Here is an 11974-nt window from a genome sequence, read left to right on the forward strand (position 1 = left end):
CGGGCTCCGCGTCTCTTGCTCCGGCTTGGGCGCTGGGGACCCCCCCCTCCCCTTGACGGTCTCACAGCCCTCTACCCCCTAAAATAGCCCCCTGCCCCTTTCACCGTTCAGCCTCCCCCCGCGAGGCCGCAGCCGCCAGATCCAGGGGTGCTCACCAGCGCCCCCCAAATCCCACCTTCCCCCGCCAAAAAATTCCTCCTCCCTCCTCCCGCCCCCCCCGCAAACCAGCTCCGGGGCGGTCGTGGCCCCTTTAACAGGAGACTGACAGACGGGTCCGCGTGGCCAATGGGAGGCGGTGTCTGCGCCGGCCGGCGGCTAAACCCCACCTCCGAACTGCCTGGGAGGGGTCTCACGGGCGGAGAGCGGGAGGCGGGGCTCAAGGTGAGACTGCCAATAGGCAAGCGGCGTGCGGCGGCTGGGGTGGGAGGCGGAGCCCGGCAGGGGGATGATGTCACCTGGAGCGAGTGGCGCGCGGCGTGGAACGCGAGTCGCGACCCCGGATTCCGGCGGTGGCGCGCGCCGGCCCTCGCGCCGCACGGGACAGGAGAGTGGGAGTAAAGAATGGATTTTAAGGCGGGGGCAGTTCCCGGAGACACGCGCTCGGGTTGGAAGGTGGGGTGAATGCCGGGTCGGCTAGCGCACCTTATTCTGTACCCCTTGCGCCCGCCTCGGGAACTGCACGTGGCACCTCCACCCCCGCCTCCCACTCAGACGATTACGCGGCCGGGAGGGCTCCCCCGGCGGGCTAGGCTAATGGTTCGCTCCGCCCCGCCCACACAGAGGCCGCCCACTGACTTTTGCGCGTTTCAGGCCTCCTCTGTCAGACCAGATACAGAGGAAGGGGGCTTGGCCTCCGCCCTCAGAATCTCTGAAAGGTAGGGGGAGTTGTCTTCAGTTCTGACCCAGCGCTCAGACCCAGACCGGGTCCCAGCCTCCAACCTGGACTTGCCGCTAGGAAGCCGGCCAGCCTCTGCCTTCGGACCTGGGGAAAAGTCTCAAAGCTCCGCTCTCAGACTCTGAAAAGGGTCTGGTAGTGACCTCAGCTTCTCTCCTTCTCCCACATCTCCAGACATTCTAACCCCCGGATGCAGAACAGACACAGACACTCAATGAGGGTCAAAGATCTTTAAATAAGGAGCTGGTGACAATAAATACTGTACAGGGGAGGGGGTGAGGGTTAGGGTCCAGATCTGTGGTTTCAGCCTCGAGACTCCAAGGACCTAAAAGGAGGGTGAAGAGAGGGGAGCCAAGCTCAGGGGAGGGGACCGGGGGAGGCATGGGAGAGATCCAGGACTGGGGTTCCAGAGCCAAGAGCCCAGGGAAGTGGGCTGAGGGTTCCAGAGGGAGTAGGTTCCCGATCTTGGGATGGGAGTGAGCTAACAGTTCCTAAGGTATTTAGTCAGAATGGCTTGGAGTGAGAGCCTGGGTCAAGGGTCAGAATCCCAGGGAAAGGAGCCAGGGCTGGAGGTGGCAATCAGGGCCTCAGAAATCATTGGCCTGGTTTGGGAGTCTGGGGATACCGGAGGCAGTGAGGGCCCCAGGGGTGTGGTGGCAAAGGGCTCACGAGTAGCTCTGATGTTGCTGGCGCCGCCGGGCAGAGCGCATCTTCTCAAAGCGGGCCTCCATCTCCTCCAGCACTCGAGGTGTATAGCGCACCACCAGCTTCACCGAGCCCTGGGCAGCCTTCAGCAACTCCACTGCCTTCTCATGCTGCTCACCCTCAACGCTCTGCAGGGGCGGTGCAGACAGCTGGGCCTGGGGCCCACCACCCTCACCCCGCCCCCACCCTGGTACCAACCCCAAGATGCGAAGGCCTCATGTACTCATGAGAGAGTCACTCTTGGCTCAGAGTCCTCCCCCCAAACCTTCCAAGTTCCCCATGTCAGGGACAAGCCCCATATGCCCTCAGTCACCGAGCTAGACCTCCAGACTCGTCTTTATTCCCTCCCTCCCGGCAGCCCGATGATCCCCAGCCCCATCCCTCCTGCCCTGACTCCCTCTTCTTTGTCCCCACCACCAGGCCCCAGCTCAGACCTTATCCTCTCCCCACTGGACCTCACCCTAGCCTCCTCCTTGGCCTTCTGGCCTCCAGTCTCTTCCCTCAGTCTATCCCCTGTAGAGTCCCAAAGGGGTCTTTCTATGCCTCCAGGTTGAGCCTATCCTTCCCCTACTCACAGCCCTCCCATGGGTCCCCAGGAGGCTTGAGACAAAGTCCCAGCTTCTCAGGCTGGCACTCAGTCCCTGCATGACTGGCCCCAACCACCTACCTAGTCGTGCCTCCATCTACTCTAAGCACAGTGATTTTAATCACCGGCACGCCCCAGTCCTTCATCAGAACCAAGCCCTTTCTCTCCACCTCGTAGGAGTGCAGAGTCACAGACCCTACCCACAACACCCTCTGCCAGTAACACCCTTCTCCACCAGCTCCTACTCATCCTTCAAAACTCAACTCAAATATTCCTTCATCTGCAAAAACTCCCCTCATCTACACTGGTCTGCTGCCACATCTGGGCTCTCACAGTGCTTTGTGCTTCCTCATTATCTCCTTGGTTTAGGACTGTTTCAGTCAGGGTCTATCTCCCTCACCAGAGAGGGACTCCTCGAATGTAGGAGCAGTGGCCAATTACTCTCAGGGTCTGCAGCAAAGCCCAGCACAGGGCCGGACACAGAGGCAGTGTTCAGTGCGTGTTGAGTGAATGTGAAAAACAGCGACTGTGCTACCTTGGGCAAGCTGTGACCCCAGCCAGCCCTGCCTCAGATCCCCACTCACCACACCATTCACTGACAGCAGCTGATCCCCACGCTTGAGGCCTCCGTGGCGGTCAGCCACACCTCCAGGGATGACACGGGAGATGTAGATGGGCGAATTCTGCTCCTTGCCCCCCATGATGTTGAAGCCCAGGCCCTCATCCGTCTTGGGTAGTTCCACTACCCTGGGATGTGCATGGCCCTCACTGGCTGTGAAGGCCGCCACCGTGGCCTGGGAGAGAGAAAGCCTCAGGAGGTGAGGGCCCCTCCACGATGTGTATGCGGACTAGGGTGGAGGATCTGCTTCAGGGAGAGGGATTTAGGCCAGAGAGCTTCCCTCAAGCACGGGGCATCTGCCACAGAACTCAACACAAGATCACTCCGTAGTGACAGTACATCCCTTTTAGTCACTTTGGACACTTCAGACTGTCAAAGAGAAAGTCTCCATTTGGTGTGCATGCGTCTTGAATACTCAACACTTGTCAATATCGCTTTTTAACAGAGGGAAACAAGGCCTGGACAGAGCTGAGAGCCTCCAGCAAGCAGCAAGAAATAGCATCTAACTGTAGTTTAATAAGATTACAGTGTTTACTAAAGCTAGTTCACTGTTTTCATTGGTTATCTTCTAGTCAGGCATTCGGTACTAGTTTCCATTTGTAGTTGCTAAAATTGTCTTTTTTTTTTTTTTTTGCTAGAGATGTCTTTATATGACACAAACTAAAAATGTGAGATTATTTAAAATACATTATAAATAAATCATAGCAAGGGTGGTACATAGATATGGCAAAAATCATGAAGGAGGAAACAGGAATGAATGACTGACATTAGATAGATATTGAGCTAGACCATGCGATTCAGTGGATACCATGAGCAATGGCCTGGGGGCGCCTACCTTGGCTGTGGCGTGGGCCCGGATCTCAGCACTGCCGGTGATGTCCAGCGTGTCATAGAGTTGCTCATACACCTGGTGAGGACGCAGCAGCATCAAGGAGCCGCCAGACCCCTCCTCCGTTCAACTCAGTAGTCCAGGCCCCCAGACCCTCCCACCCAAGGATCCGCCCCGCCCCCGCAACCTGGAGGCCGCGGAAACTACAGCTCCCAAAGAACCCCTGAGTTGAAGCGCGGGCAACCCAAGGAGGGCCGCCCCGGTAGCTGCTGGGAGGCGTAGTCCCCGGGCTCGGGGCGACCAGGAAGAGGATCACGGCCGCCCGATTGGGCTCGGCGCCGCGTTGCTCTCACCTCCCGGATGGCAGAGCAGAAGCGGCTCTGCAGGACTCGCTGGAGGGCCTGCAACTTCTGCGGGGGCAGCTCCCCGCTGCGCTGGAGCCGCTCGAGGAGCTCCACCGCCCGGGACACGTCTGCGGAGCGGGGGCGGGGCGCACAGACACACAAGTGTCAGAGACGTGAAGACGCAGAGAAGGACGGAGAGATGCGGCCAGAGACCAAGTAAGGGCGAGCGCAGACCCCGAGAAGGACAGCAGAGTCCCAGTCGGACACCCGCAGAGTCGCCCGTGGCAGAGACTGCGGCCAGTCGGGCGCCCTGCGTCCTCAGGATCCCCATACACACCCAGGCAGGGGTGTGCAGCGGGCGCCCCCTCTCTGGCCCGCTCGCCCACGGACCCTCCCACACCCACCGACTGCCCGACTCTCGGCGCCCCGCCCCGCCCACCCCCGCCGGGCCCGCCCACCCGCCCGGGCCTTGCCGGGGGAGGGGCAGGGGACCGGGCTCCGGGACGCAGGCCGGGGCTGGGTGGGCAGGGGCCCCTGGCGCGCTTACCCCGCTCCAGCCCCAGTGGCTCCACCAGAGCAGCCATGTCGGCGCCGCCGCTGCGAGGCACCCGCCTGGCGGTCGCCGGCGAGGAGGGCGGGGCTGCGCGAGGCCACGCCCCGGAGACGAGCGCCCCCTGCGGAGGCGAGGCCCAGCGAGCGCACCGTCCCATCTGCAACCGCTCGCGTCTCGCTGCCCTGCCCTCAGACCCCATCGGTCTGTTGGTTGGGTTTGTGACCTCTCCTACTGCAGCCTCTGTCTGCACCGCCTGACATCTCATCTGTCCTGCTCGCCACACCTGTCTCCTGTCTGTCCCTTTTTCCCACATTCATTGGACAAACTATGTTAAACATCTGGGCCCAAGATCATGGACACGATGGTGAGCAGGGCAGATAAGCCCCCTGCCCTCCCGGAACTTAGTCTATGGGTGGGCGGGGGGGGCAGGGTAGACAAGCAACTGTGGCTGTGATCAGAATTGGGAGTGGGAAGGTGATGATCTACGAAGGACACTGACATAGAGAGCGCTTGGAGGTAAGATCATCAAGAGGTGGGGCGTGGGTCACTTTCCAGACAGAAAGAGCCCACGTGGCTGGATAACAGCGTAAGGATTGGAGCGGTTTATGATGAAGGTGAAGAGCTGGCAGGATACAGCTGATGCACAGCCTTGTGTGTCGGCATACTCACGCTGAGGATTTTGGACTTCATGGTAACTCCTAAGAGTAAAATGGGATATTCAAATGTGTATTTTTTAAGATTACTGTGGACGCTGTGTGGAGACTGGATTGGATGCGAGGAAGAGCGGAAGCATGGGGCAGATCAGGAGGCTATCCCAGTAACCCCATGATGGCTTAGACCAGCGCAGAGGCATGGACGATAAGTGGACAGATTTAGAAATGTTTGGACGTGTCTTAACTGTATATGAGGACTGGGAGGTTGAGGAGAAGGGGATATTAAGGTGCTGGTGAGGCCTTTTGCTATGATGGTCTATGCTGGCGGAGGGATAGTGGATATTCTGACTTTGAGGAGCCCGTGCAGTATCCAAGGCCTGCAAGCAGTTTTGAGAATTTGGGCGAAGGTGGTAAATAAAGCCATAAGCATGGACAAGAAAGCTGGAGGCAAGAGAATATAGAATGAAGAGAACCTAGAATTGAGTCCTCAAAACTCGTACATTTAAAATTCAGGAAGAAGGGGCTTCCCTGGTGGTGCAGTGTTTGAGAGTCCGCCTGCAGGGGACACGGGTTCGTGCACCGGTCCGGGAAGATCCCACATACCGCGGAGCGGCTGGGCCCGTGAGCCATGGCCGCTGGGCCTGCGCGTCCGGAGCCTGTGCTCCGCAACGGGAGAGGCCACAACAGTGAGAGGCCCACGTACCGCAAAAAAAAAAAAAAGTTCGGGAAGGAGACAAAGAATGGCCAGAAATGTAGGAGGAAACCCCAGGTGGGAGAAACCATAATAATTTTTTTTTTAATATTTTATTTATTTATTCATTTTTGGCTGCCTCGGGTCTTAGTTGCTGCACGCAGGCTCTTCGTTGCGGTGCACAGGCTTCTCTCTAGTTGTGGTGTGCGGGTTTTCTCTCTCTACTTGTGGCCTGTGGGCTCCAGAGTGCGTGGGCTCTGTAGTTTGGGGCGCACAGGCTCTCTAGCTGAGGTGCACGAGCTCAGTAGTTGACACGTGTGGGCTTAGTTGCCCCGTGGCATGTGGGATCTCAGTTCCCTGACCAGGGATCGAACCCACATCCCCTGCACTGGAAGGCGGATTCTTTACCACTGGACCACCAGGGAAGTCCTGAGAAGAGAGTGTTTCTGAAGAAAGAAGTAGGCAGTGGTATCAGATGCTCTAAAGAAATGTAGATGTAGACAAGGCTGGAGAAGTCTGGTTGTTGCTTTATACCATCAGCTGGATGGGTAAAGTATATCCTCAGTTAACTTCACCATTAGTGGGATGGAGTCCAGAAAAGGGCTTTTGCAAAGTGAGAGGACTAGAGTAGGTTTGTCTATCCCTCTCTCCTTCTTAGTATATTTCTCTTATTTTAACAAAAAAAATAACGTAGTTACAGAGTTAAAAACAAAATCAAATAATACAGAAGGACGAATAATGAAAAGCACCAGCCCCTGTCCCTGTCCTAACTCTCCCCACTGCAAGAGGCAACAAGGTGTAGATGTTTCAGCACCTAGTTGCTTCTGCAGCTAAGTAACATACCGTTTCTCAATTTTTCAATTTTAGATGTTAGCAATATATTACACATTGATTTTCTGCTCTTACAACCTTTCCCCTCTCTTCCCATGGTAGCTTTATGGTACCAGTTTTTAGGTCAATCAATAAAGCACTCACCTTATGTCTAAGTACTTACTGTTGGCTGTAGAGCTCAAATGTTGTCCTGTGATTACATTTCCTTTCTTGAACAGCTTCTGTTCTTTTCTGTAATGTCTATCTACTTTTGTTTCCTTCATCACACTTAAAAAAAATTAATTTATTTAATTTATTTATTTTTGGCTGTTTTGGGTCTTGTTGCTGCGCGCAGGCTTTCTCTAGTTGTGGCGAGCAGGAGCTACCCTTTGTCGAGGTGCGCAGGCTTCTCATTGCAGTGGCTTCTCTTGTTGCAAAGCACAGGGTCTAGAGCACAGGCTTAGTAGTTGTGGCACATGGGCTTTGTTGCTCCGTGGCATGTGGGATCTTCCCGGACCAGGGCTCGAACCCGTGTCCCCTGCATTGGCAGGCGGATTCTTAACCACTGTGCCACCAGGGAAGCCCCTTCATCACATTCTTAATTTCTTTCAAACTCTCCATCACAAGATATATTACTGAATCTTTTTATTCTGGAGCTCCTTGGAAACTTCAATCCTCTGACCCCAATCTGGACCAAATGCTCTCTAGAAACTGCCATCCTGGGATTTCCCTCCACTGCTCTGCTGAACTGGAACCTCTCTTTTAAATCTCTCATTTTGGTAAAGTATATCCTCAGTTAACTTCCTAAAAAGATTGTGGAGCGAATTCCCTGGCCGTCCAGTAGTTAGGGCTCCATGCTTCCATTGCAGGTGGCACGGGTTCGATCCCTGGTCAGGGAACTGACATTCCACAAGCCGTGCGGTGCAGGCAAAAAAAAAAAAAAGAAAAGATTGTGAGATTTCTCTTTCAGGAAAGTTCCTCTAGGGCTTCCCTGGTGGCGCAGTGGTTGAGAGTCCGCCTGCTGATGCAGGGGACACGGGTTCGTGCCCCGGTCCAGGAAGATCCCACATGCCGTGGAGCGGCTGGGCCCGTGAGCCATGGCCGCTGAGCCTGCACGTCTGGAGCCTGTGCTCCGCAACGGGAGAGGCCACAATAGTGAGAGGCCCGCGTACCGCAAAAAAAGAAAAAAAAGGAAAGTTCCTCTTTTTTTCCCTTAGCACTTCTAGTATCTAATCAACTACCAAATGCAACTGCTAGTTAATTTCAGTTGCTATTTTCCAGTTCTAAAATTTCCATTCGATTATTTTTTAACAATTCCTGTTAAACTTTAAAATTTTTAATTTAAAGATCTCTTTTTAAAATTTTTTTGAAAATATTGATTGATTTTGGCTTTGCCAGGTCTTAGTTGCAGCACGTGGGATCTTTGTTGGCTTCTTAGTTGTGGCATGCGGACTCTTAGTAGCGGCACGCGGGTTTTAGTTCCCTGACCAGGGATCGAACCTGGGCCCCCTGCCCTGGGAGTGTGGGGTCTTACCCAGTGGACCACCAGGGAAGTCCCCTAAAGATCTCTTCAAATTCTCCATCTTTTCCTTTGGGAACATAGTTATTTCAGTCTCTGATAATTCCAACATTGGAATCAAGTCTGGGACTGTTTCTATCTTTTTTTAAAAAAATTTATTAATTTATTAATTTATTTTTGGCTGCATTGGGTCTTCGTTGCTGCGCGCGGGCTTTCTCTAGTTGCGGCGAGCAGGGGCTGCTCTTCGTTGTGGTGCCCGGGCTTCTCACTGCGGTGGCTTCTCTTGTTGCCAGAGCTCAGGTTCTAGGCGCACGGGCTTAAGTAGTTGTGGCACACGGGATCAGTAGTTGGGGCTCGCAGGCTCTAGAGCGCAGGCTCAGTAGTTGTGGCTCACGGGCTTAGTTGCTCCGCGGCATGTGGGATCTTCCCAGACCAGGGCTCGAGCCGGTGTCCCCTGCATTGGCAGGCGGATTCTTAACCACTGCGCCACCAGGGAAGCCCTGGATCTGTTTCTATTGTCTACTGCTTTTCTCTTTAAATAGATGCTAATACGCATCAGTACTAAAAACCAGGGAGGCTTTGAACCTCAACCTGTCTCCCCTAGGACTGCGTGGCTGCTCAGCTCTCTCCTCAGTAACTTAGCCTCCGTTATTGCTTTCCGATGAGACCATTGGGGGTCTCGCCACAACGAGCACCTTAGGAGTTGGCGGATGCCTGGAGGGAAGATTGCATGTGCATTCTGGGGCTCAATGCCCACCTGGGAATTTCACCCTCAAGTCCCAAGTGTCTGGTCCAACCTCCGTGAACTCAGCCAAGTCAAAGACTGCCACTTTCTGAGTTTATTCCACCACTGAGAGTTTTCTACCACTTTCTGAGTCTATTCTGCCACACTAAGCTGACAAATGTCCTGAAAGAAAAAGCAGGAGTAAATATGAAGTTCACCTCTGTATGCTTTCCTTTCCCCTCAGGTGTGGCCTACATTGGTTGTTCCCCAAAGCCTTTCACAAGTTACTTGTATGTGTTTTGTCCAGTCTTTATATAACTGGCCTGTGCCAGGCTAGTCCAAAATGGGTTGTTCTTCATAGCCAAGCCCAGAAGTCTAGTTTCAACATCTGGGATATCCATGAAAATACACTAGAAGTATTAAGTTCTTTTATTCCCTAAATTGTTTCCTCCCGGACCAGTTTCTCTATTTATCTTGTGGTCCCTTTTGGCAGAATTTTTTCAAATGTCTGGGATCTTTGCTTATATGCTTATAAAAACTGAGGCATGATAGGCTTCCCTGGTGGCACAGTGGTTGAGAGTCCGCCTGCCGATGCAGGGGACACGGGTTCGTGCCCCAGTCAGGGAAGATCCCACATGCCGCGGAGCGGCTGGGCCCGTGAGCCATGGCCGCTGAGCCTGCGCATCCGGAGCCTGTGCTCCGCAACGGGAGAGGCCACAACAGTGAGAGGCCCGCGTACCGCAAAAAACAAAAACAAAAACCAAAACCAAAAACTGAGGCAGTTAAAAAGCATGCTAGAGGACTTCCCTGGCGGCGCGGTTGGTTAAGAATCCGCCGCCAGTGTGGGGGACATGGGTTCGAGCCCTAGTCCGGGAGGATCCCACATGTCGCAGAGCAACTGGGCCCGTGGGCCACAACTACTGAGCCTGCGCTCTAGAGCCCGCGAGCCATGGTTGCTGAAGCCTGCGTGGCTAGAGCCCGTGCTCCGCAGCAAGAGAAGCCAACGCAATGAGAAGCCCGCGCACCGCAGCGAAGAGTGGCCCCCGCTCTCGGCAACTTGAGAAAGCCCGCTCACAGCAACGAAGACCCAACGCAGCCAAAATTAAATAAATAAAATTTTTTTAAAAAAGCGTGCTAGAATCCTGATGTATGTCAGTCAGATTACATGACAGACTGCCTCTGGTTTATCAGACCAAGTTTGCCTTGAGGCTGAGAAACTTATAAAAGACAAAAAAGTAAGTCTTATATTTGCTTAGGCAGCAAATGCCCGGCTCCTAGGCATCCTGACTGCTTAAACAGAGGGCGATTTTTCTGTGTACAAATCCTACTCGAGTCTTCTACCCTTGTTATACCTGGAGTTGTAATCTTGAGCATCTGTAGGGTTCTGCAAGGCTGATGGATGGCTTCCTTCTCAAGTGGTCAGCAGACTGAAGTGTTCTCACCATCGTCCTGTTTCATCTTTAGTCCAGAAATGTGTTGACATCGCCACTGCTCATGGAATCTCTCGTTTTGTTACTCCTCTACTATCGTTACGAAGCATGGAGTAAAAACCCAGACGGTGAACCTGCCATCATGAACCGTATGCTGTTTTCTGTCCTGACCCTGCGAGGACTTTCTGCTCTACCCAATCTTCTTGCATATTTTCTTTAAATTGAAGTATAGTTGATTACAATGTTTCAGATGTGCAGCAAAGTGATTCAGTTGTACATATATATGTATTCGTTTTCAGATTATTTTCCATTATAGGTTTTTTTCTTTCTTTGGCTGTGTTGGGTCTTTGTTGCTGCGCCCGGGCTTTCTCTAGTTGTGGCGAGCAGGGGCTATGCTTCGTTGTGGTGCGTGGGCTTCTCGTTGCGGTGGCCTCTCTTGCTGTGGAGCACGGGCTCTAGGCATGTGGGCTTCGGTAGTTGTGGCACGCCGGCTCAGTAGTTGTGGCTCGCGGGCTCTAGAGCACAGGCTCAGTAGTTGTGGCGCACAGCCTTAGTTGCTCCGCGGCATGTGGGATCTTCCCGGACCAGGGCTCGAACCCGTGTCCCCTGCATTGGCAGGTGGCTTCTTAACCACTGCGCCACCGGGGAAGTCCCTCCATTATAGGTTATTACAAGATACTGAATATAGTTCCCTGAGTTATGCAGTAGGTCCTTGTTGTTTACTTTCTGTATAGTAGTATCTGTTAATCCCGAATTCCTAATTTATCCCTACCCCTTTCCCCATTGAAAAGTTCTCTATGTCTGTGAGTCTATTTGTTTTGTACATAAGTTCATTTGTATCATTTTTTAAAATCCCACATATAAGCGTTATCATAATGCTATCTATCTTCCTCTGTCTGATTTACTTCACTTAGTATGATAATCTCTAGGTCCATCCGTGTTGCTGCAAACGGCATTATGCCTTTCCTTTTTTATGGCTGAGTAATAATATTCCATGGAATATATATACTTTTTTTTTTTTTGACATGGACTATTTTTGAAGTCTTTATTGGTTTTTTTGGCCCCAAGGCTTGTGTGATCTTAGCTCCCTGACATGCAGCAAGCAGGATCTCCCCAACCAGGGATCAAACCCATGATCCCTGTAGTGGAAGTGCAGAGTCCTAACCACTGGACCGCCAAGGAATTCCCTCAGCTATGTAAATAGTCCTATGAACATTGGGGTACATGTGTCTTTTCAAGTTAGAGTTTCCTCCAGATATATGCCCAGGGATTGCTGGATCATGTGGTGACTCTGTTTTGTTTTTTAAGGAACCTCCATACGGTTCTCCATAGTGGCTTCACCAATTTACATTCCCACCAACAGTGTGGGAGGCTTCCCCTTGCTCCACACCCTCTCCAGCATTTATTTGTAGACTTTTGGTGATGGCCATTCTGACTGCTGTGAGGTGATCTCTCGTTGTGGTTGACTTGCATTTCTCTAAATTAGCAATGTGATGTTGAGCATCTTTACCGGTCTGTTGGCCATCGCTGTCTTCTTTGGAGAGATGTCTGTTTTGATCTTCTGCCCATTTTTGACTGGGTTTGTATTTTTTCTATTGAGCTGAATGAGCTGTTTG

General features: G+C 52.9%; 1 protein-coding gene across 2 annotated transcripts; it reads right to left on the reverse strand.

Annotated features, from left to right (window-relative positions):
• Positions 1-1110: 1110 nt before the first annotated feature.
• Positions 1111-4859, reverse strand: LIN7B (lin-7 cell polarity scaffold B). 2 transcript variants are annotated; one of them, XM_022585120.3, is made up of 6 exons: positions 4526-4577; positions 3988-4106; positions 3641-3712; positions 2771-2980; positions 1565-1728; positions 1111-1220 (listed from the first exon to the last, which is right to left on the reverse strand). In XM_022585120.3, the coding sequence occupies exons 1-6, from the start codon at positions 4560-4562 to the stop codon at positions 1199-1201; spliced, it is 624 nt and encodes a 207-aa protein (XP_022440828.2). In that variant the 5' UTR covers positions 4563-4577; the 3' UTR covers positions 1111-1198. The 2 variants fall into 2 exon arrangements, with proteins under 2 accessions (XP_022440828.2, XP_089758714.1); XM_089902588.1 differs by lacking the exon at positions 1111-1220 and having other exon boundaries at positions 1228-1728; positions 4526-4859.
• Positions 4860-11974: the final 7115 nt, after the last annotated feature.

This window comes from Delphinapterus leucas, chromosome 20 (genome assembly GCF_059928025.1).
Source record: "Delphinapterus leucas isolate spDelLeu-1000000601 "Yukka" chromosome 20, BTC_Dleu_Yukka2, whole genome shotgun sequence".
Classification (NCBI taxonomy): domain Eukaryota; kingdom Metazoa; phylum Chordata; class Mammalia; order Artiodactyla; family Monodontidae; genus Delphinapterus; species Delphinapterus leucas.